The sequence below is a fragment of the Galeopterus variegatus genome, unplaced genomic scaffold (assembly GCF_000696425.1).
Source record: "Galeopterus variegatus unplaced genomic scaffold, G_variegatus-3.0.2 Scaffold354, whole genome shotgun sequence".
Lineage (NCBI taxonomy): Eukaryota > Metazoa > Chordata > Mammalia > Dermoptera > Cynocephalidae > Galeopterus > Galeopterus variegatus.
Window position 1 is genome coordinate 470,136 of NW_007726465.1, and position 25,948 is coordinate 496,083.

The 25,948-nt window shown below is 41.7% G+C and overlaps 1 protein-coding gene across 1 annotated transcript in view; it reads left to right on the forward strand.

The window, feature by feature from the left end:
- The first annotated feature begins 1,314 nt into the window (after nucleotides 1–1,314).
- The window catches only part of WWP2 (WW domain containing E3 ubiquitin protein ligase 2), a 137,871-nt gene continuing 113,237 nt past the window's right edge, over nucleotides 1,315–25,948 (forward strand). The window contains exons 1-2 of the mRNA XM_008567892.1: nucleotides 1,315–1,355; nucleotides 22,885–22,969. Of these exons, the coding sequence (XP_008566114.1) occupies nucleotides 22,900–22,969 (70 nt within the window). The 5' untranslated portion in view covers nucleotides 1,315–1,355; nucleotides 22,885–22,899. The remainder of the gene's footprint in view (nucleotides 1,356–22,884; nucleotides 22,970–25,948) is intronic.

Consider the following 25,948-nt stretch of genomic DNA (forward strand, 5'->3'; position numbering starts at 1 on the left):
TTTTGAGTGCCAGTTTCTGGAATTAGTCTGGCTCTCTGGGTTGGCAACCAATATAGAGACCTCCAAAAGGGATGGGAAAGAGACAGCCAGGGAGGATGGATAATAAGTTTTTAATGTTTAAAATATTCATTTTACCAAACTTGCATTTTTTTTTTTTTTTTGGGTGTCTGGCTGGTATGGGGATCCAAACCCTTGACCTTGGCGTTATAAGGCTGTGCTCTAGCCAACCCAACTGCAACCAGCCAGCCCCCAAACTTGTATTGAACACATGTTGTTTGTCAGGCATCCTAACATTTTCTGGATTTAAAACAAACAACACCACTGAGGTGAAATCACCCGTGTGAGGTCACGTAGCTAAGAAATGGAAGACCTGGCTTTGAATCTTGTTCTTCTGAGTCCTGATTTGATGCTTCCATCAGTAAGATAGATGGCAGTGGATATATATATATGTACACTACCATTAGAATCCAATCAGTGAGCTGCTTTTTTTTTTTTTTTTTTTTTTTAAAAAATGACCGGTAAGGGGATCTTAACCCTTGACTTGGTGTTGTCAGCACCACGCTCAGCCAGTGAGCGAACCGGCCATCCCTATATGGGATCCGAACCCGGGGCCTTGGTGTTATCAGCACCGCACTCTCCCGAGTGAGCCACGGGCCAGCCCAGTGAGCTGCTTTTGAGGGACTTTGAGTCACTTAAGGCTCTTATGGATTCTGGAATTTCTGAGAGGTGGGAACAAAAGAGAAGATCTTGCTTCCCTTAGATACTAGCTAGTATCTTTTTTAAAAGGTTGCAGTCACCCCCCCATCCCCCAGCTTATAAACAAACATTTAGTGATTTAAAAACATTTAGTTATTTAAGTCAAGTGCTAATAACTGCTTCTAGGAAAATACCAAGTATGAAGACGTGGCATTCCTGACCTAGGGCCAATTCTCTTCCTCAAGTCACCCATGACTTTTGCTTCTTGTTTTGTCACAGATCTGCTTTCCAGTCTCTTATATTAGCCTGTAATTTCCACTGGGCTTCCAATGATATACCTCCACCTCCCTCCTCTTTCTCTTTTTATGTGCTTGGTCTTTGTACAGATGTCATTTGGCAAAGTACAATTCTGTTTGATTGTTTTTCAATATGGGCCTTTGGAGAATGGAAGGTAACTCAATGCTGCACAGAGGAGAGGCCAAGAAAGAAGCACCAGAAGAAGTGGAAAAGCAGGAGAGTGTGAAGGAAATGAGGACTCTTTTGAACCGACCCTTCTGCTGCACATCTCTCAAGAGTAGATGCAGGGTTATTTATATTTAAAAATAAGAAGCTCTGCCTGTTTCTACAACTGGCTAATTAGAAATAAAATCTTATTGCTGGTGAGTAGTTTTTGTTTTTCCCTGGCTCCTCCGTGTGGGTCTTTTCACCTCAAGATCAGTGTTCATTGGTTTCTTGTCTCAAGCTGTGTCAAGAATTTTAGGAATTGAGGTGCCTGCAATCCTGGAGCCTAGGATTTAAGTATCAAGTAGTGGTAGTTTAGCTTGTAGTTGATATTTGAAGAGCTCTACTAGCTGTCTGCTTTATTTATTTAATTTTATTTTTTAAAAAATATGACCAGTAAGGGGATCTTAACCCTTGACTTGGTGTTGTCAGCACCACACTCTCCCAATCGAGCTAACCGGCCATCCTTATATAGGGATCCGAATCCATGGCCTTGGTGTTATCAGCACCACACTCTCCCAAGTGAGCCATGGGCCGGGCTGGCCCTAGCTGTCTCCTTTACCTTCATTCATTTAATTGGTGCAATAATCTTTCAAAGTAACTGTTGTTATTGGGTTTATTTCACAGATAAGGAAACAGATTTAGAGAGGGTAAGTGTCATATTATGAAATATGTAAGTGGTTTTCCTTCCTTTCCTGGTATACAACTCGTAAAATCCTTGGAATCTCCAAAGTGATAGGTGTCTTTTTGTATGCTAATGAGATGACCTTTGGCTGGGAGCTCCTGGATAGCGTCTGAATAGGGGTTGGTTGCCAGGGGAACCAACCAGGTGATCAAAGGGTTGGAAATTTTAGTCCGGCCCCAACCTCCTGGGAAGGGAGAGGGATTGAAGTTTCAGTTGATCATTAGTGGCTAATGATTTAATCAATGATGCTTACGTAATGAGGCTTTCCATAAAAACCTGGGTTTGGGGCGATTCCACATAGCTGAGCACATGGAGGTTCCTGTAGGGAAGCTTGTTGGGGAGGGCATGGAAGGTCTGTGCCCTTTCCCCATACCTCATTCTGTGCATCTCATCATCTGTATCTTTTGTAATATCCTTTATAATAAACCATTGGATATAAGTAAAGTGTTTCCCTGAATTCTGTGAGCCACTCTAGCAAATTCATCAAGCACAAGGAGGGGGTCCTGGGAACTTAGATTTATAGCTGGTTGGTTAGAAGCACAGTTAAACTGGGGCTTGAGATTGGCATCAGAAGTGGGGGCAGTCTTGTGAGACTGAGCCCTCTATCTGTGGGTTCTGAGGGCTATCTCCAGGTAGATAGTGTCAGAATTGAATTCAATTAGAGGACATCCCGCTGTTGTTGGCTGCTGCAGAATTGCTTGCTTGCTTGATGTGTGGGGAAATCCCTCCCACATCTAGTGTCAGAAGCGTGCTGTGTTGTGAGAGTATGGTAGGAAGAAACTGAGTTTGTTTTTTCCTCTATATCCTCTCAGTAAGTAACTTGTCCAGTATCACTCAAAGGCGAATGAGTGGTTAAGCCTATTTGCCTCCAAAAATTGACTGGTTTGAAAGGTTCTTGCTGAAGTACAGTGATAAGAATGATCAGGTGCTTCAGATATTGCAAGAACTGTCACTTGCTAAATCTGATGTGTGGTCGCTTTCTCCTGTCAAAAATTCTTCAAGGATTTATTTAAAGGGGATCTCTCAGAGCAAGATATCTGAGCTCCTGAAAGGGCGGGGGCCCCATAGAATTCACCTTTGCATTCTCAGGGCCTGACACAGAGTAGGGTCTATGACCATCTGTTGAATTCCTCACCCTGGCTCTGGACTGAGTAAAAGGAGCCTGGAAGAGCCAGTCAGAAGGCTGACTGCCTTCCTGCTGAGGGTGCCCATGACTGTTACAGTCTCCGTGCTCCAAGATTCAGCCTGTTCTAACAATCCAAATGTCAGTTTACTGATGAATAATTAAGCGAAATGTATATACATACAGTGAAATATTATTCAGCCATAAAAAGGAATGAAGTAGTGATACGTGCTCCCACGTGGACAAACACTGAAAACATTATGCTAAGTGGAAGAAGCCAGTCACAAAAGGCCACATATTGTATGAGTCCATTTATATAAAATGTCTGGAATGGGCGAATCTATAGAAATAGAAAGTAGATTAATGGTTGCTAGGAGCTGGGGGCAGGGAGAAATGGGGAGTGACTGCTAGTGGTACAGGGTTTCTTTTGGGGTGATGAAAATGTTCTGGAATTAGTGGTGATGGTTGTGCACGGCTGTGATACCCAGACTTTAAAACCACTGAATTGTGTGCTTTGAAAGTGTGAATTTGGGCCGGCCCGTGACTCACTCGGGAGAGTGCGGTGCTGATAACACCAAGGCCCCGGATTCGGATCCCGTATAGGGATGGCCGGTTCGCTCACTGGCTGAGCGTGGTGCTGACAACACCAAGTCAAGGGTTAAGATCCCCTTACCGGTCATCTTTTCAAAAAAAAAAAAAAAAGTGTGAATTTATGGTATGAGATTTATATTTCAAAAATAATAAGTAAAAAAGAATGAAACAGTCCATGTTATTAAACGTTCTCTATTGTTTCCAGTTGAATGCATTAAAAACATTTTCTCCCTGCGTTTTTGATCCCAGGTATTTGAAGTATTTTAACCAAACAGGACTATCATAGATCTTTGTTGTCTTTCTGGATGTCTGGAGACTCCGAACCAGCAGGTGGATCCTTGAAATGCTTAGTTGCACTAATGAGGAGGACCCTGGAGTTATTACCCTAGCTAATAGTTTCTTTTTTATCAACAGCCAGTGGACTACAGGCAAGGAAAGCCTCCCCCCGCCCTTTTTTTAAAAGCGTTTATTTAAAAGTAAAGGTGTAAGGCCACTGTTTGTTTCCTTCTGAGCTGAAGGTAGCACACAGTCCTGGAAGCTGGTAGCTCAAGTTGGCCCCAGTCTGACTCTGAGCTAGACGGCAGCTACTCTTGGTTGTGCGCACAGCAGTGTTCCGTCCATGCAGGGCCTGGGGCATGCCTGTGTCACAGTAGGGGTAGGGAAAGGGAAGAACTTGAAGAGGAGGAAGGGCTTGCAAAGTAGAAAAGGCAAGAGAGGCGAAAAGGAGTCCTTTGTGTGAAGACCAGACATGGGCTGCCCGCTAGTCTTCTAAGATAGCCCTCTTGCTTCATTCTCTTGCTGTTCATTAACATAGATGCTTTATTCTCCAATTCTCCAAAACTAACCAATTGTAATGTTAGTAGTGACATCAACAAATCAATTTAAAGTACGGCACGAAAAATACTTGTTTTCTTTATTAACGAAATGAAACGTAATTATACATATAGGATTCAGTTTTATGTCTGGAATCACAATTAAGAAACAGCAATTTCAGCAAAACCCTGCCCCCTGTGACTGCAGGGGTTATGTCTTTTTTTAAAAAAAAATTTTATTTTAAATTTATTTATTTTTTAAATTTCTATTGAATCATAATTGATTGTACATATTTTTGGGGTTTACCGTTGACATATGTTGATCAAATCAATATTACCAGTATATATATCGTTACAAATCGTCCTTATCTTTATGCCCCTTGTCCAATCTCTCCCTATCCCCCTCTCCCTCCCTCCTCTCCCCTCTCATAACCCTAAATTTCTTCTCTCCTTCTGAAAGAGTAATGGTTACTCTGTGGATTTGTTGCCTAGATGATCTGTCCAATGCTGAGAGGTGTGTTCAGGTCCCCCAATATTATCGTAGAGCAGGTGCTTCTTCTGTCACTCTGGAATGGGCTTTGTGGAGAGAGACATCCTCTTCTTTGGTCTGTGCTGGTAACTCTCCCTGTGTCAATGCACTGCAGTGGCTGGGGGACCATCTGCATGGTGGTTGTGGTGTCTAGCCATTTTCATGGCAGCCATGGTTATTGTGGTGGCTGTGGTGGGCCACCCACATGGAGGTGATGTTTTTGGCATGCTCCTTGGCTGTAGGGGTTATGTCTTAAGGAAAATTAATCTGGGGTGTGGGTCCAGGTGAACATGGGAGTTAGCATCCCAAGGATGTATTGCTGATACATCCAGTTTCAGTCTGATGTCATTTGAAATCCTTGTCTTCTTAAAAACTTTGTGGCTAATTGTATTAGTTTCCTCTTTGTAATTTGTGTGACAAATTGCTGCAAACTTAGTGGATTAAAACAACAGAAATTTAGGGCCGGCCCGGTGGCGCACTTGATAGAGGGCGGCACTCCCGCCGAGGGTTCAGATCCCATATAGAGACCGGTCCACTCACTGGTTGAGCGCGGTGCGGGCGCGACACCGAGGGTTGCGATCCCGTTACCGGTCACGAAAAAAGACAAAAAGGCAAAAAAAAAACCCAACAGAAATTTATTCTTTCACAGTTCTGGAGGCCAGAAGTTTGAATTCAAGGTGTTAACAGGCATCCTGTCCTTCTGAAGGCTCTAGGGGGTGAATTCTTTTTTGTCTCTTCCAGCTTCTGCAGGCTTCAGGCGTTCCTTGGCTTGGGGCTCTGTGACTCCAGTCTTTGCCTCTGTCCTCACTTGGCCTCCTCCCCTGTGTCTTCTCCCCTCTGTCTGTTATAAGGACATTGGGCCCACCCTTACTCTAGGATGATCATCTCAATATCCTTAATTTAATTGCAAAGACCCTATTTCCAAATAAGAACATATTAACAGAATCTTATTACAATTAAACAAGGACATCATCTTATGACCTGCCTTGAAAGATGCCTTTTCCTGTTTTGAATTTAAATTTTAAAAAGTCAAATAGCATTACAAGGCTTATAATGCAACAGCAATTACTTGGTTTATCCCTTTTTATTTTTGATTTTTGTTCTGTTATGGCAATGACTTTTAACTATTTTAGCTCTCTTCTGGTATTTTTTTTTTTTTTTAAAACATGACCGGTAAGGTGATCTTAACCCTTGACTTGGTGTTGTCAGCACCATGCTCAGTCAGTGAGCGAACCGGCCATCCCTATATAGGGATCCGAACCCAGGGCCTTGGTGTTCAGCACCACACTCTCCCGAGTGAGGCTGGCCCTTCTCTTCTGTTATTGACTTCTATATTTCTTTTCTTTTTTTTTCCTTTTTTTTTTTGGCTGTAGGCTGGTACGGGGATCTAAAACCTTGACACTGCACTCTAACCAACTGAGCCAACCAGTTTGTGACTTCTGTATTTCTTTTCTTTTTTTTTTTAAAGATGACCGGTAAGGGGATCTTAACCCTTGACTTGGTGTTGTCAGCACCACATTCTCCCAAGTGAGCTAACCGGCCATCCCTATATGGGATCCGAACCCGGGGCCTTGGTGTTATCAGCACCGCACTCTCCCGATTGAGCCACGGGCCGGCCCTATCCTTGTCCTATTTATTTATTTATTTGTTTATTTTTTTGGACTGGTAAGGGGATCACAACCCTGGGCTCGGTGTTGTCTGCACCACACTCACCCAGTGAACGCACTGGCCATCCCTATATAGTATTCGAACCCGCGGCCTCGGCGCTACCAGTGCCGCACTCTCCCAAGCAAGCCACGGGGTTGGCCCCTTTGTCCTATTTCTTAGCTTGTTAGTTTTATCTGTTGTCTTTCAGCCATGGAACATGAGGATTTAGCTTTCTTACTGGCCAGCAGATACATACTACTACCTCCATTTTTGGATTACAACCAAATCAATTTTTGTAGCTGTCTTTTATTCTTGGTGGCTGGTTGGTATGGGGATCTGAACCCTTGACTTTGATGTTAGAATGTCGTGGTCTAACCAACTGAGCTAACCAGCCAGCCCTCAAATCAATTTTTGATTAAGTGTTTATAATTATATGATTATGAATATTATTTACAGCTGAGCCACATAGAATATAAAGATTACATTTCCTTTCTCATACAGCTTTTGTTTTTACTAGAGTTACATATTTCCTCCAAACATTCTGATAGAGCTTTAGCTCTTTTAGTGCAGTTAGATGTGTCATGTAATCTGTTTCTTTAATTTTCTTTTTTTTTTAAAGATGACCGGTAAGGGGATCTTAACCCTTGACTTGGTGTTGTCAGTACCACGCTCAGCAAGTGAGCTAACCGGCCATCCCTATATAGGATCCGAACCTGTGGCCTTGGTGTTATCAGCACCGCACTCTACCGAGTGAGCCACTGGCCGGCCCTTTTAAATGGATGCCTTTTTTTTTTTTCTTAAAGATGACCGGTAAGGGGATCTTAACCCTTGACTTGGTGTTGTCAGTACCACGCTCAGCAAGTGAGCTAACCGGCCATCCCTATATAGGATCCGAACCTGTGGCCTTGGTGTTATCAGCACCGCACTCTACCGAGTGAGCCACTTAATTTTCTTTTTTTAAAAAATTTTTATTTCTATTTCTTTTTCTTCTTTTTTTCTTTTTTCTTTCTTTTATTTTCTTTCTTAGAGAGGACATGTCCTGCAAACTCACTAATCTGGACTGGTTGCTCTCTGGCCTGTTGCACAGTAATGTCCTGGGATTTCTCGTCGTCATTATTGTAGGAATTTCTTTTTCTTTTCCCATGTGAGTACCCAGTAACCTCCGTCTTTCTCATTTATTCCCCATGGAGTGTCTTTTAGTAGCTTCCTGAGAAAGCCAGCTCTGGAAGTAACATTTGTGAGACTTTGCAAATCTGAAAATATCATTGTTTGCCTGTTGTACTTGAATTAATGGTTTTCTTGGTTATAGAATTCTAGATTGGAAATAATTTCATCTCAGAATTTGAAAACATTGCATTGCTTTCTAGCATTCACTACACTTGAGAATTCTGATGCCATTCTGATTCTTATTCTTTGTAAATGTGACTGGAAACTTGTGTAATTTTTATTCTCACGTTGTGAAATTTCATGACATTGTGCCTTAGGGTATTTCTTTTTCATTTATTGTTTTGGGCACTCAATCAGGTCCTTTCTGTCTAACATGTATATTTTTCAGCTCTAGAAATTTTTTGTTAACATTTCTTGATTTTTCCCCCCTTCTTTCTATTTTAGGCATTTTAGACTAATCCATTGTTTTTGTCTTTTTGGTTTTTTAAAATATTTTTGGCAGCTGGTCAGTATGGGGATCCAAACCTATGACCTTGGTATTATAAGGCTGAGCTCTAACCAACTGAGCTAACTGGCCAGCCCCAGTAATCCATTGTTTTAAAAAAGTATTTTTTCTCTTATTTACCTTCTTTTCCTTTTGATTCTACTTTTTAGCATATGCCTCTACTTTATTAACTCTGTTTCTACTATCACAGCTGTCCTGTCCGAGAGAACTTTCTTATTCTTCAAATGTTTCCTTCTTTCCTAAAATGACATTCTGTTCTTGTGTCATGGGTGCAATATTTTCTCTTATCTCTCTGAACTGTTGTTTGGAGGTTTTCTTCCTGTTTCTTTTAACTCTAGGCTTTTTGAAAAATTAAGTTATGATTTACATACCTTATTCACTCTTTTAAAGTGTGCAATTCAAGCTGGCTGGTTTGCTCAGTTGGTAGTGTGGTGCTCATAACACCAAGGTTCAGGGTCGATCCCTGTACCCACCAGCTGCCAAAAAATTAAAAAATTAAATCATAAAAAAAATAGTGTGCATTTAAGTGCTTTTTAGTGTTTTTACAAAATTGTGGGACTATCATCACTCTTTAATGCCAGACATTTTCTTTTTTTTATTTATTTTTTTCGTGTCCGGCAATGGATCGCAACCCTCAGTGTCACGCCTGTACCCGACTGGGACCGGCAACGGGATCGCAACCCTCCATGTTGCGTCCGCACCCCGCTCAGCCAGTGAGAGGGAACCGGTCTGTATGTGGGATCCGAACCCTCAGCGGGAGCGCCGCCGCGCTCCCAAGCGGCGCACTGTAGCAGTGCGCCACCGGGCCGGCCCATGCCAGAACATTTTCATTACCCCAAAAGAAAACTTGTTACATTGTCACTCCCCATTTCCTCCCAACCCTCTTAGCATAGGCAACCCCTAATCTGCTTTGTGTTTCTATGGATTTGGCTATTCTGTTTTCTTTTTTTTTTTGGTGGCTGGCTGGTCTGGGGATCTGAACTCTTTTTTTCTTTTTGTCTTTTTTGTGACCGGTAAGGAGATCTTAACCCTTGGCTTGGTGTTGTAAGCACCATGCTCACCCGATGAGCTAACCGGCCATCCCTATATGGGATCCGAACCCGCAGCCTTGGTGCTACCAGCACCGCACTCTCCCAAGTGAGCCATGGGCTGGCCCGGATCTGAACTCTTGACCTTGGTTGTATAACACTGAACTCTAACCAGCTGATATTTCATATGAATAGAATCATGCAATAATTGGGCTTTTTTGGTCTGGCTTCTTTCACTTAGCATGATGTTTTCAAAGTTCATCCATGTTGCAGTGTGAATCAGCACTTCATTTCTTTTAATGGCTGAATAATACTCCATTATATGGATATACCACATTTTATTTATCAGTTGATGAACATTTGGCTAGTGTCCGTTGTTCGGCTATTATGAACGATCCTGCTATGAACATTTGCGTACAGGTTTTTGTGTGGACACATGTTTTAAATTCTTTTGCGTATATACCTAGGAGTGGAATTGCTGGGCCTTATGGTAACTATATTTAACTTTTTGAGGAATTGACAAACTGTTTTCCAAAGCTACTTACCATTTTTCATTTCCTGCCAGCAATGTACAAGGGTTTTAATTTCTCCACATTCTCAACAACACTTGTTATTTTCTGTCTTTGATTTTGCCAGTTTTGTGCATTTGAAGGGGTTATCTCATTGTGGTTTTGTTGGCATTTCTCTGGTAACTAATAATGTTGAGCATCTGTTCATATGCTTATTGGTAATTTGTATAGCTTTGTTGGAGAAATGTCCATTCAGATCTTTTATATATTTGTTTAGTTTGGTTGTCTTTTTATTATTCAAAGAGTTCTTTATATATAGCCATGTATTGCTTAATGGCAGGGATGTGTTTTGAGAAATGCATCCTTGGGGGATTTTGCCATTGTGCAAATGTGATAGGAGTATATGTACATAAACCTAGACGGTATAGCCTGCTACACACCTCCAACTCCTTTGTATGTGTGGTCTGATGTTTTCCCAAATGCAGTGTATAACTGTATTCTGGATATGAGTCTATCAGGTACATAATTTTCTTTTTTTTTTTTTTTTTCCTTTTTGTCTTTTTTTGTGACCGGCACCGGATCGCAACCCTCAGTGTCGCGCCCGTACCGGACCGGGACCGGCAACGGGATTGCAACCCTCGGTGTTGTGCCCGCACCTCGCTCAGCTAGTGAGCGGCCGGTCTGTATGTGGGATCCGAACCCTCGGCGGGAGCGCCACTGCGCTCGCAAGCGGCGCACTGTAGCAGTGCGCCACCGGGCCGGCCCCAGGTACATAATTTTCAAAAACTTTTCTCATTCTGTGGGTTGTCCTTTCACTTTTTTGATGGTGTCCTTTGAAGCACAAAAGTTTTTCATTTTGATGAAGTCATATTTATCTAGTTTTTCTTTGGTTGTTGGAGCTTTTGGTATCTTATCTAAGAAACTATTTCCTAATCTAAAGTCATGAAAATTTACACACATGTTTTCTTCTTAGAGTTTTAAAGTTTTTCCTGTTATGTTTAGGTCTTTGATCCATTTCAAGTTCATTTTTGTATAAGGTGTGAGGTAGGAGTCCAACATCATTCATTTGCATATGGGTGTCCAGTTGTCTCAGCACGATTTGTTGAAAAGATTATTTCTATTGAATTGTCTTGACACCCTTGTGTAAAAGTCAGTTGACTATAAATGTATGTTTGTTTCTAAACTCTGAATTCTATTTTGTTGCTCAGTATGTCTGTTCTTATGCCAGTATCATGCAGTCTTGATTACTGTGGCTTTGTAGTAAGTTTTGAAATCAGAACGTGTGAGCCCTCCAACTTCATTCTTTTTCAAGATTGTTTCGGCTCTTCTTTTTTTTTTTTTTTTTTTTTTTTTTTTTTTTTTTTTTTTTTGTGACCGGCAACGGATCGCAACCCTCAGTGTCGCGCCCGTACCGGACCGGGACTGGCCACAGGATCGCAACCCTTGGTGTTGCTCCCGCCCCTCGCTCAGCCAGTGAGCGGCCGGTCTGTATGTGGGATCCGAACCCTCGGCGGGAGCGCTGCCGCGCTTCCCAAGCGGCGCACTATAGCAGTGCACCACCGGGCCGGCCCATCGGCTCTTCTGTTATAAGGCTGTGCTCTAACCAACCGAGCTAACCTGCCAGCCCTCTTTGGCTATTCTGGGTTCCTTGCATTTTCTTGTGAATTTGAGGATCAGCTTGTCAATTGAGTTCTTTTTTTCTCTGTTTGTTTTGATATCTGGCTTTCCTTAAATGGTTGTTTGTGTATATTTAAGTGTGAAGTACCAACAGACTGATCTGTGTGCTAGGACCCAAGTGAGGGAAGGCAATGGGGGCTGTGGACAGTGACCTCTCATAGTCCTTTATGTAGAATTCATTTTTCTCCCTGGGTAAGGATGGTGCCTTATCTTTTCCCCTCAACTGTGCCTGAATCCTCAAGTCAGCTTTAACCTATGGGAGATTAAAAGTTAACTTTCCTGTTTGGGATTAGGGAGCAGCCACTGCCTGGCTGAATTAGATGGGGAGGGGACTCTGGGAATCTGTTTCCCATATAGGCTTTTGCCAGTCCTCCTGTTTTTTTTTTTCCTTCTGTTTTTTGGGCAGCAGGCCAGCAAGGGGATCCGAACCCTTGACCTTGATGTTATCAGCACCACACTCTAACCAACTGAGCTAACTGGAGAGCCCAGTCCTCCTGTTTTTAGCCCCATTTACACTCTCACTTTCAGAAGTACCTGGTGCCAGCAATTATTGACCCTTTCTGGGATTCTTCAATGTGATTCAGCTTGTTTCCTGTTGACTTTCCTCATTTCAGGCTGTTAGGTTTCAGTTTCTACCCACTCACCATTTTTCAAAATTTTGCTGCCATCTCTATTTGTTGTTTTATTTTCAATTAATTTTTTTCTAGGTTTTTACCTTTTGTATTGCTTTCCTGTCATTTTGACGGGGTGTGAGAGGGAACAGAGGTAAATATATGTGTTTAATCTATCAGGTTTATTGAGAGCCTCTGGACAGCTTAGGGAAATATTGGTATAAAGGAGGTGGTAGAGGCTGGCTGGTTAGCTCAGTTGGTTAGAGTGCAGTGCTGATAACACCAAGATCCAGGGTCCAATCACTGTGGCCAGCCACAAAAAACAAACAAGAAACCAAAGAAGGTAGTAGTATTGATACTGGAGGAGAGGATCTGGGGAGATCCGATGGCCAACCTCAGCCCACCCCATCCTTTACCAGGTTCTTGACTCTGCCACAGGAAAGAATTCAAGAGCAAAGTTGAAGTAGAAAGTGAAAACAAATTTAATGGGAAGAATAAGAAATACAACTTCACAGGGAAAGTGTGGGCTGGCTCCAGAGAATGAGTGGCAGCCACCATAAGTTTAATACAAAAGTAAGAAATACCCACTTTACAGACAAAGCTGGGGCTGGCTCTAGAGTGAGTAGCAGCCTGCCAAAGGCAGGTTTTACACAAAAGGTAAGATATACACACCTCACAGGCAAAGTGTGGGCTGGCTCCAGAGAGAGTGAGCAGCAGCCCCGCCTTCTTCCCAGATTCTCCTTTTATAGTTTTACTGTCTATACAAATTCATCTTATCTAATGAGTATTCAACTGGGGGGGGGGGGTTCCTGGTTTTGTAACAGGTTTGCACATGCTCAGTTGGTCTCCTTTAGAGCATTCCTATTGGTCAAATTCCACCACATGCACTGAATGTACTGAAAATATTCAAGGTGCTCTCTAGTGCCTCCAGTGGGAGGTCATTCAAAGGGATAAATTCCTTTTTACTGAGCATGCTCGGCCACTGAAATTATGTAAGACTGCCTCCTGCATCTTACTCTCCATGTTTTGGTGCTGAAGATAGGTGTGATAAGCAACAGTAGCTCAGGTCCCAGAGGAGGGGCCTGAGTCCTAGGGGAGTGGTTTGAGACCTAGGGGAGTGGCCTGAAACCTGACCCCAGGGAAACTGAGCACTTCCTATCTCAGAATCAGTAATACTTTGTCTCCTTGGAACCACTCCTGACATTGAGCTCCTTCATTGTATTCTGTTCTTACAGATAGATATTGCCCCATTTTTTCATTTGCATAATTCTCTTTGCAAATTTTTTGCATATTTTTAGTTCAGCCTTAAACAGCCTGATAGAGCTCAGGTACTTTCAGTGTAAATTAGTTGAGGTCTCACGGAATTCAGTAACACTAAGTGGGTGGTTCTCAGGCCAACTTTATGTTAAGATCTCCCGGGGACCTTTTAAATAACAACTGTCTCTGCCTCACTGTAAGGCCAATTAAATGGTGGAGTTTGGTTGTCAGTGTTTTTTTTTTTTTTAATGCTCCCCAGATGATTCAAACATGTAGAAAGAAATGAGAACCACTGCTCACAGGCATTTGCTGTTTCATTAAGGATAATTTTACCTAATAGGATAAATTCAGTAGGTCTCTATCTTATTGCTGTAATTCTCCCCCTCCTTCCACAGTTCCCTCCAGCCACACTGGCTTCTTCCTGTTCTTTTTACTCTCCAGACATGCTGCCATCTCAGCAGCTTTTGCTCATTCCTTTTTATCTGCCTGGAATGTTCTTCTGCAGATATCCGTAGTTCTTTCCTTCAACTTCTTCATATCTTTCTCAGAAAAGTCACCACCTCAATGAGGCCTTCCTTGTTCACACTTTTTAAAATTTCTACATCCACCTCTTGCCCCCACCCACTGCAAATTCCTGTCCTTCACTGCTTTATTTTTCTCCACAGCCCTGTCACCTCTGTAGTTCTCCTATTGATTTTGTTTTCTCCTTGCCATCCCCCCACCCCCACATACCCTTGGAACGTAAATTTCATTAGGACAGGAATTTTTTCCTCCTGTGTATCAATCTTTTGTTGTATAAAGAAACTATTGGATAGGGCCGACCCCGTGGCTCACTCAGGAGAGTGTGGCGCTGGGAGCGCCGAGGCCGCGGGTTTGGATCCTATATAGGGATGGCTGGTGCGCTCACTGGCTGAGCGTGGTGCAGGCGACACCAAGCCAAGGGTTACAATCCCCTTACCGGTCCCAAAAAAAAAAAAAAAAAAAAAAAAAAAGTATTGGATAGAACTTCCTTTATTCCTTCTCCAATGCTCTTCTTTTCTGGATGTACGTTGGGAAAATAGAATAGTCTGGTCAGGGCCCTTGCCTCAGGTCCAGTTGGGTGTAGTTTTAGCACATCCTTTGTAAGCAAATTGTGTGTGTGGGTGTGTGTAGTTAGTGCACATGCACGCAAATGTATCTTTTTAGTGTTGTTGCTATTCTTGTTTTCTTGGGGGGGGAGAGAGAAAGTCTTTTTTCTCCTTCACTTTTGAAGGATTACTTCACTAGGTATAGAGTTCTAGGTTGGTGTTTTTTTCTTTTCAACACTTTAAATATTTCATTCCACTCTATTCCTGCTTGCATGGTTTCTGACAAGAAGGCTGCTGTAATTCTTATCCTTATTTCACTATAGGTAAGTGTTTTTCCTGTGGGTTGGCTGGTGAGCTCACCTGGGAGAGTGTGGTGCCAGTAATGTGACCTGGCAGCATATCCAGGTTCTTGATCCCTGAAAGAAGAATCTTTCATGGGACCAGCAAAAGGAAAGGAAGAGAGAGACAGAGAAATGGAACATGACAGGGTTTTATTACCAAGTGAATGTATGTGCCAAACTGCACAGGCATCTCTGCCTGAGAGAGATACATGTGCCCCTAACCTTCTCCTCCCTTTCTGTCCCACATGGAAATGATATAGGAGGTACTCAGTTTCCCTGGGTTTCTAGCTGCTCCCCAAGGTCTCAGGCTTCTTCCTCTAGGCTCTCCCCTAGAGTATAATAGTTACTGTGGCTGGTTAGACCTGTTTTCAGCACCAATATGGGGAAGATGAGAACACAAGGGGCTGGCTTATGCAAATCTAGTGGCTGGGCATGCTCAGTAGAGAGCATTCAACCCTGATGGTTGAATGACCTTCCACTAGAGGTGCCAAAGAGCATAGAATATTCTTGAATATACTGGTGTATGCAACAGGATTTGACCAATGAACATGCTCCAGGAAGAGACCAGCTGAGCATGTGCAAGACTAATGTTACATATCTGGGAGCCACCCCCTTAATTGAATATTCATTAGATGACAAAACTGTAAAAGCTGAGTGGTAGCAGAAGGCAGGGTTGTTACTTAGTGTCCTGGAGGCAACCCGTGCTTTTCTGGTTGAGGTGTGTATAGTTTACTTTGTACTGAACTTACTTTCAGCAAGCAGCTGCCCACTCTCTGGAGCCAGCCTGCACTCTGTACTGAACTTTAAGTGTGTATTTCTTGCTTTTGTGTTAAACTTGGTGTGGGCCCTGCTCATTCTCTGGAGCTAGGCCGCACTCTGAAATCTGTATCTCTTATTTGTTATACTCAGTCTTTTCTCACTTTCTACAGTGACTCTGCTCTTGAATTCTTTCCTGTGGTGGAGTCAAGAACCTGGTAAGAGGCCAGGGAGGGTTGAGGCCAACTATTGGGCCCCCCGAAACCCTACCTCTGACATCAGAAACTTCTCATGGCCCATCTCTGCCTCTTCTGTCCCACCTAGTGTGCAGGCTCTGGCAGATCCAGTCTGAGTATTTATGAGCTGCCTCCTTGGGGCATATCCCTATTTTACCCTGCCTCAGTAAACCAAGGTCACAGGTTCAAATTCCTGTACCAGCCAGCTGCCCCCGGCACGCCCCCCCCCCAAAAAAAAAAAAGGTAAGAAAAGGTAAAGTGTAAAGGTTTTTCCTGACTTTGGCTTCTTTCACGATTTTCTCTTTGGATTTCTCCAGTTTGACTATAGTATGCATGAGTATTGTGTGTGTGTGTGTGTGAATTAATTAATTAATTTTGGGGGGATATTTATCCTGCTGTGTTTCCTGGATCTCTGGTTTGGTGTATGTAATTAATTTGGGGAAATTATTGGCCATTATTTCTTCTGCTTCACTTCTTCTGGTATTCTAATTATTGTGTATTTTGCACCTTCTGAAGTTGTCTCACAGTTCTCAGATGTTCTGGGTTTTTTTCATTCTTTTTTCTCTTTGCATATCAGTTTAGGAATTTTCTGTTGAAATATGTTCATGCTCACTGATACTTTCCTTGGCCATGTAGCGGAGGAGAAATATCTTTTACTCACTCATTCTATGTTCATAGTTGAGGCCCCTATAACAAAAGACAAATTAATGAGAGAAAAACATTCAAAGTTGTTTAATATAAGTTTTATGTGACACAGGAGCCCTCATAAGGAAATGAAGACCTGAAGAAACAGGGAAACCTGTGTGTTTTTATGCTTAGGTTTGTCAAAGGATAAAATTACAACAAATTTAGTTAAAAGGTCTCAATTGGCCTTTGTGCAATTCTAGAATCAGGCAACATATCATTCCATAAAATAGAATAAGTGTTCCAATGAGCTGAGCAGAAGAGGTTGAGTGTATAGACAGGAAAAAAAAAAATAGGCACTGAAGTAAACAGTAACAAAGAAGAAGAAGTGGATTGGTTGCTTAGAGTGCAGGAACACCAAGGTCAGGGGTAAGGATCTCTGTGCTGGCCAGAAAAAAATGGATTAGTCATTTCAAAGTTCCTTTCGTTGTTAGGTGGGGACAGGGAAGCAAAACAATAGAAAAATAACTGATTATTTAACATCAGGTTACTTCTTTTGTGTAAGAATTAAAGCAGAGGGTGGGGTTGGCTGGCTAGCTCAATTGTTTAGAGCATGGTGCTAACATCAAGGTCTAGGGTTTGATCCCTGTACTGGCTAGCTGCCAAAAAAGAATTCTTTTTGGGGGGCTGGTCAGTTAGCTCACTTGGGAGAGTGTGGTGCTGATAACACCAAGGTCAAAGGAAAAAAAACTTTATATATCCATAACCTGTGGTTATATTTTAAACATTGTTCGCACTGTCCTGCCCCAGGCTTATACCAACTCAGTTTTTTTGGCGTTATTTGGATGCAAATACTTCCCATCACTACTATTAGCAGGGGAGAAATTATTTGAGTACAAGTACAGATTTATCTATTTGTGTTGCTGAGACAGGTATAGAGTCAGTTCTGGGCTTCACGTTTCAAAAGCTTCCTGAGTGGATGGTGGGGATCTGGACTTAATATGCATTAGGAACCATGTCTAAGATGGGACCCTGGGGCAAAAGCTGATAGGTTGAAAGTACTTTGGGATGGGATCTGTCTTTTCTTCTATAGTTATGGTTATTTTTCTCTTTATATAGATTGGAAAGGTTTTACAGTTCAAAATACCTACCTTATACTGTCAGGGTGGGGTTTTTTTGATTGAATCTGGAACTCCAGACAAAGCTGCACATAATAACATGGATTCCTGTTAATAAACAGTGGACTGTAATTATGGAAGACATTGGAGAAAGAAAACATGGTGCCGTTGTCTCCCATTTCTCCTGTTTTCCCAGTTGGCTTTGTTCTTTCTGAGACTTCTTTAGAATTTATCTCTTTAGAATTTATCTGATTGATTTTGTTTGGGGGCCATGACGTGTAGATGAAGAGATCTGATTTTTCTCCCATTTAACAGGCTATATGGGGGCTTCAGGTTTCATTCTTCAAGAGTTAGGACCAAAGGCTAAAAAGGGCTAAAGCTTAGGAGAACAAGCTAGTTTAAAAACTGCCATTAGTTCAGTTGCTTTAGGAAAGAAAGGGTCCCAAAAGACATAAAGGTTTTTAAAACATTCTTTTATTTTTACAGTCTATAAATAATGGATTTCCAGCTTTTAGTGTTTTAATCCCTGTTACTAAAAGCCCCTAAACTTAATTTATAATCATTCATCTTTCCTTCATTACTCAAGATATCATTTTTTTCTCTTAAAATTATTGTTCAGTTATGAAAAAGATTCAATTATGATTGAAAAGATCATAATTGAAATTATGAAAAAAACAAAATAGTTCAGAAACTAATATAATAAACAGTCCTAAAAACAACCATCTGGATTTAATGAATAAGAACACTTTTGCTTCATGATAATCTTGCATATATAATGCTGGCCAGTTAGCTCCATTGGCTAGAGCATGATGTTGTTAACACCAAAGTCCAGAGTTTGATCCCTATTATTGGCTAGCTGCCAAAAAAAAAATGTTGCAGATATAGTTGGAGTTCCCTTGGTCTCTGTCCTCACTCGAATTCCTCTGATCCCTCCTCCCTGTACCCCAGAGGGAACTTCTGTTCTGAACATGGTGTGGTTCCTTCCTGTCCATGCTTTTATATTTTTACTAAATTTGTGTGTCCACAACAGCATATATAGTTTGTTCTGTGTAAGTTCAAGTGTATAGCAATGGCATCATACTTAGGTACTTAGGTTGCCACTTTTTTTTTCTCTTAGCATTATAGTTTGGGATTTGTATATGTGGATTGAATTCGTATATTTCAAGTGCTATATAACATTACATTTTAGAAATTATATCACAGTTTTTCCATTCCACTATTGATGGGCATTAGGTTGTTTACAATTTTTTTGCTATTATAAACATTGTTGTGATGACCATCCTTGAACATGGTAGCTTTTGCATGTGTTGGAGAATTTCCCCACCACCCCTGCAAATGACTGGCAGTGGAATCCTGGGGGTACAGTATGTGCATTTTATTTTATTTTATTTTATTTTATTTTTATTATTATTTTTTTTTAAAAGATGACCGGCCATCCCTATATAGGATCCGAACCCGCGGCCTTGGTGTTACCAGCACCGCACTCTACCAAGTGAGCCACGGGCCGGCCCACAGTATGTGCATTTTAATGCTACTGGGGGTTGTCAGGTGCCATCGATTTTGTACTGTCTCCAGAGGCACATGAGACTTCTCACCAACACTTATTGATAGACTTCTAATCTCTTTCTAATCTGATGGGTAGCAAAGAGAGTTGATCTTTTTACTGCTTCACCAGAACAAATTTAGTCTAAGAGAGTCGAAGCATCATCTTTTTAAATTTCAGAAAATTGATGCTCAAATTCATTTATTCACTAAATATTTACAGAGTTCCTACTAAGAGCCAGGTACCATTCCAGATGTTAGGGCTATGAGGCTAACAGATGAGACAAACATGTTGGCCCTCAAGGAGCTTACATTCTAGGGGAGGAAGATGGATGACAGATGTGATAAGTAAATGCAATATGCAGCAGGCTAGTGTTAAATGCTAAAGAGAAAAGCAAAATAGGGGAGAAGGGCTACTAATGTGTGTGGACAGGTGGGGTCTATGGGGTGGTTGGGAAAGGAAGGCCCCTTAAGAAAGAGCCTTGGAGTAAATGTCTGAGGGCAGTGAGGGAGTGAGCCCTGTATGTGGACAACTGGGGGAAGAACATTCCAGAGGAAGAGGGTAGAGGTACAACCGAGAGGCGGAAGTGTGTCTGCATGTTTGAGGGGGACGGGGGGAGGGAAGAGGCGATGAGGTAAGAGGTGTGTGAAAGTGGGGGAATGGATCACAGGACTTCGAGGGGCATTTGAAGGATTTTGGCTTTTACTTTGGGTTAGACCTGCAGCTGCTGGATGGTTTTGAACATCAGGGTGACATGATCTGACTACCATAACAAAAATAATTTATTCTCATTGCTGAATTTAGAGATTAGATTGAAGTGAGCAAAAGGCAGAAGCAGGAAAACAGTAATCCAGGTGAGAGTTCCTGATGCTTTGGACCAACGTGACAGTAGAAGTAGTGAGAGGTGGATGAACTTGGAAGGGTTTTAAAGGTAGGACCAACAGGATTTATGGATTGAATGTGGGTGTGAGAGGGAAAAGGGAAGCAAGAATGAGTCCCAGAGTTTGGGCCTGAGCCACAGGATGGAAGGAGCTGTCATTAGCTGAGATGGGGAAACTGAGGAACAGGTTTGTGGGGGAATATCAGAAGCTCAGTTTTATCAACATGCAGTGGATCTGAGGGTCCTAGTGGACCACACCAATTTGGGATTGTCTACAAATAAATGGTATTTAAAACCATGAGATGGATGAGGTGACCAAGAGAAGAGGTATGAGGCCTGAGCTATGGGACATTGCTGGTTAGAGGTTGAGGAGGGGACAAGGGAGCCAACAAAGAAGGCTGAGAAGGAGCAGCCTGAGAGGCAGGTGTGGTGTTCTGGGAGCCGAGGGAGGAAAGCATTTCAGGGAAGAGAGTGATCAGTGCGTCAGATGCTGCCTGTAGGTCAGTCAGGGAGCAGGAGGACTGAGAATCACTATTGGATTGAGTTACGTGGAGTTCTCTCAACATCTTGATAAAGGGAGTTTTGGTATCTTATTCCTTTTGCTCTAAATAACATTTCAGAGGTTTCCACTGGAAATAAAATACTATCCCAGTGTAGTCCAGAGAAAACTAGCCACTTTAAATCTTTTTGGAAACTGAATATATCTACAAATAAGGCAAATTCTGTTTTTTTTTTTTTTTTTTTTTTAAAAGATGACCGGCAAGGGGATCTCAACCCTTGGCTTGGTGTTGTCAGCACCACGCTCAGCCAGTGAGCAAACCAGCCATCCCTATATAGGATCCGAACCCGTGGCCTTGGTGTTATCAGCACCGCACTCTACCGAGAGCCACAGGCTGGCCCGAAATTCTGTTTTGTGTTGTTTTGCTAAAAACCTTGAAGCATAAAATTGTTTGACTTTAGCTATGGAAAATGTCAAAATCAATGTCACCTAGTTGTAGCTACCTTTAATTCTCACATAAAGGGCTTTTATTGTTAGAGTAATATGGCGAGTTTATAACCATGTTTTAAGGCTGAACAGCTCTTTAAAATAGGAAGTCAGGAGGAGAGATCACATACAAATAGAATGAAATAAGGTATTTATGAGGTTGAATAGAGCAGGAATTTTACAGTATTTTTACAGCAGCAGTTCTCAAATGTTGTCCTCAGACATCTTGAGGCCTCTGAGACTCTTTTGGGGTTTTGCAAGGTCAAAACTATTTTCTTTTTCTTTTTTTCTTTTTAAAGATGACCGGTAAGGGGATCTTAACCCTTGGCTTGGTGTTGTCAGCACCACGCTCACCCGGTGAGCTAACCGGCCATCCCTATATAGGATCCGAACCTGTAGCCTTGGTGTTATCAGCACTGCACTCTCCCAAGTGAGCCACGGGCCGGCCCCTCAAAACTATTTTCATAATAACACTAATACTTTATTTGCTGTTTCACTGTGATCATATTTACGCTGATACTGCAAAAGCAAAGTTGAATAAAGCTGGTGGTGCCCAGTATGAATCAAACTTCTGTTGTCATGCTGTTTTCAGCACAACACACTTTTAGTAAAAAGAAAAGAAAAAGGCAATTTCACTTAATAATATCCTCTTTTTTTTTTTTTTGGTTGACTGGCTAGTAAAGGTGGCTGGCCAGTAAGGGGATGTGAACCCTTTACCTTGGTGTTACAACACTGAACTCTAACCAACTGGGCTAACTGGACAGCCCCCACTTAATAATGTCCTTGATGGAGCAGTAAAACTTATTAATTTTATTAAGTCTTGACACTCGAGCACATGTCTTTTTAATATTCTCTGTGTTGAAATTTGCCTAAAGCACTTCTGCTGCTTATTGAAGCACTTGTATGGTTGTTTGAATTGAGAGCTGAATTAATTTTTTTTTTTGTTTCGTGAAGTACCATTTTTACTTTAAAAGACAATTAACAGGCAAGCTGAAGTTACTAGATTTGGGTATTTGGCAGACATTTTCTTGAAAAATGAATGAAGTCAGCCTGACACTTGAAAGAAAACAACTAGTAATACTTATTGCCAATGATAAAAAATGAGGTTTTTTGTGGATTTTTTGACAGCTGGACTGTATGGCGATCTGAACCCTTGACCTTGGTGTTACAACCTCATGTTCTAATTCAATTGAGCTAACAAGCCAGCTAAAAATGAGTTTTTAAGTGAAAACTAAAATGTTAATAACACTGAAGTCTGGGGTTCAATCCCTGTACTGGACAGCAAAAATAAAAACAAACAAACAAATAAATTAAAAAGCTGCAACACTTAGATCTACCACCAGCTCTTAAAGCTCGACAGCTTCTCAATGCTTAAAGACTTGTCTGATGAGATCAGTTGGTGACATTCACAAATGTGATTTTTTTGGTATTGTATAATGAAATGTGTCAGCATCTGTAATATCTATATAACTCAATGAACCAATGTTGTTTTGAAACAACGGTGATGTTTCAAAATCATATATGAGTAAAAGATCCATTCAAAGTGCAAGATAGATTTCTGCTTCTAGCCAAGATGGTATGGCAGGGATCCCTGATGGCTAACGGTGTTGAGGTTCTTTTCATGTGCTTATTAGCCATTTAAGTATCTTCTTTGGAGAAATGTCTGTTCAGATCTTTTGCTCTCTTACAATATTGGATTAGTTGTCTTTTTATTGTTAAGCTGTGACTTTCTTTTTGGAGATGTTATATTAGACTCTCCCTCCTCTAGACTTTCTTATACCAGTCCTATGTCCTTCCTAGGCTATCCTAGACCTAACCACATTCAGTAGTCATTACAAGACAGACAACACCTCGCTGGAAGAAGCATGGCCACACTTGCTTGGATGTGTATATTTTCTTGCCTCTGTCTCTTTAAACTTAAACGTTGCAATTGAGTTCAGTTCCTCAGTCTTCTTATCAGATATTCTCTAAACCCACTGCTTTGTTTGACTTGCAGTTTCATGGTGATGATATGGCATCTGCCAGCTCCAGCCGGGCAGGAGTGGCTCTGCCTTTTGAGAAGTCTCAGCTTACTTTGAAAGGTGAGTGGCACTGTAGGAGTGTTTATCATTTGAGGTCCAGCCCTCTCTGTGGGGAAGAGGTGGAATTATACCCCACCTTGGTCTGGAGAGCCAAATTTTGTGAAAGAGCTTATGCGTGTAATTATTTATTCTCATAAGATTGTCATATTGTAGCTGGGATTCTTGAAGAAGAAGGAAAATAAAGAAGTAAAAAAAAGGAACTTTTGGCTAAAATTGTCTAAAATGGTGATTCTTTCCTATCCCATGGCTCTTTTCTATCTATACTTACTCTCTAGGTAATCTCAGCCAACCTTATGGCTTTAAATACCACCAGTATGAGGTCACCCCCAAATTTGTTATCTCTAGTCTGGGCCTTACCTCTGAACTCCAGATTTGTATATCCAACAGCCAACTTGTCACCTCCACTTGAATGTTTAGTAACCATCTAAAATCTAACATGTCCCAAAATAAATAAATATATAAATAAATAAATACATAAATAAATAATATTTAACATGTCCAGAACTGAGCACCTGATTTTTCTTTCTCATATCAGCCTATCTGGTTAGCTCTGTCTTCAAAATGTATCCAACATTCAGCCACTTCTCACTACCGCTACTGGCCCAGCCTAGGCCAAGCTGTGGTCATCTCCACCCTGGATTAAGGCCGTAGCCTCCCAACTTGTCTCCCAGCTTCTGCCCTTTGCGTTCCTTCAGTCTGTTGGTTACACAGCAACCAGAGATCTTGTTAAAATGTCAGCTGGATCTTGTTACTCCTCTGCTCAAGCCAGTGAAGGGCTCCCCATCTTGCTCGGAGTGAAAGCTGAGGATCCCACATGACAGGACCCCCATTTCTCGTCTCCTGTTACTTCCACATTCACTGTGCTTGGCAGCAGGGGCCTCCTTGTTCTCCATTGAATACAGCACACAGGCTTCTGCCTCAGGGCCTTTGCACTTGCATTCAGCTGAGTGAAATGCTTTAGCTTGCTTCCTTCCTTTCTTAGGTCTTTACTCAAAAGTCACCCTCTTCAGTGAGGCCTTCTTCCTGATCTGAAGCCACCCCTCTTTCTGACTTCCTCACATCTGTCCCCTTACCTACTTTGTTTTTCTTCCCAGCCCTTGTCACTGTTTAACATACTACATCCATACTGCAAAGTTTTATGTATTTCATTTATTGACTCTCTCCTTCAGTAGAATGTAAACTCCACAAGAACAGGGATTTTTGTCTGTTTTGGTCACTGTTGATATTCCAGCCACTAGAACAGTGACTGACACATAATGGGCCCTCAAGAAATATTGCCTGAAAGGCTGGCCCGTGGCTCACTCTGGAGAGTGTAGTACTGATAACACCAAGGCCACAGGTTCAGATCCCTATATAGGGATGGCCGGTTAGCTCACTTGGGAGAGTGTGGTGCTGACAACACCAAGTCAAGGGTTAAGATCCCATTACCGCTCATCTATTTAAAAAAAAAGAAATATTGCCTGGATGAAAGAAAATTGATTCTATAGCCTCAGCTCTGCAGGAGTCATGGAACTGAGCAGATGCCTAAGGATGGGGAGCAGGTGCCCTGGGACCTAGTATCTGAGCTCAGTCTCCTCAGTATGGTCATGTGGAGGCAAAGTTGTGTCTCTTGATATTTTTCATCAGTATTTTTGAAATGTGAATCTTATTCATTTATTTAATATATTCATGTAGTTCAAAATTCTGTCCCTTCCTCTAGCCTTTAGTGCCCTACTTGGAGGAAACCAATATTACCAGTTTCTTGTGTGTTCCTTCCAGGATACATCAAAGTGATGTGTTTCTGTAATTTTGAGAGCCAGAGTATTAAGAATACTCTCCCAGCAATGCATGGGAGTTCTTTATCTGCACATCTTCACTAACACAGTGTGTTGTCAGACTTTTTATTTTTGCCAGTCTGAGTGGTAAAAGATTTTTCTCAGTGTAGTTTTTATTTCCCACTTCTTTAACTATTAATGATGTTTAGCATCTCATCATATATTTAAAGGCAATTTGTATTTCCTTTTCTGTGGATTGCCTGTTCATATTCTTTGTCTGTTTCTTATTGAGTTATTTATTGATTTATTTTTTGGTAGTCTTAAAACATTTTAATTATTTTTCTTGGAGGTTCATGGCTGTTCCATCCCTTTTCAGTAGGAAGATGGGTTAGAGTGAACTGATAGGGTTTTGAACTTTGGACTATAGCCTTTATTACCTTATCTAATAATTAGCAAGCCTAGGTCAAAACAGAAGCCTGCCTGTGGAACCTGGTGACAGCCCTAGGTCCCTGTTTTGGGGCTGTATCATTCAGGGACACACACTGATTTCTGAAGTTTTCTCTGTTGCCTTTCCTGAAGGTGAATTTTCTTACCTGAATACTCATAGGTTAAATGCACAAAGAGTGAGATGCAACTGTATTTTAAAGTTAGCTCTTTCCACACTGGATTCGATAATACCATCCAGGAAAATAGTGGGGGCAAAGAGAAAGAGAAATAATTTAAATTGCATGGGTGATTCTTCCTTCTGTGCATTTCATTAAGAGACCCTATAGTATGATTTGGGAGGTGTTACTCTGTGGTTCCGTCTGTTTGCCTCAGTTCCCCTGTGCTTCTCCACAGTGTGATCCTAGAGTTTTTGTGGGTTTTTTTGGCAGCTGGCTAGTATATGGATCTGAACCCTTAACCTTGTTGTTACAACACTGAGCTCTAACCAACTGAGCTAACCGGCCAGCCCTGATCCTAGAGTTTTTTTTTTTTGTTTTTTTTTTTAAAAAGATGACTGGTAAGGGAATCTTAACCCTTGACTTGGTGTTGTCAGCACCAGGCTCAGCCAGTGAGCAAACCGGCCATCCCTATATGGGATCCGAACCCGTGGCCTTGGTGTTATCAGCACTGCACTCTCCCGAGTGAGCCACGGGCCGGCCCTGATCCTAGAGTTTTTTTTTTTTGTTTTTTTTTTTAAAAAGATGACTGGTAAGGGAATCTTAACCCTTGACTTGGTGTT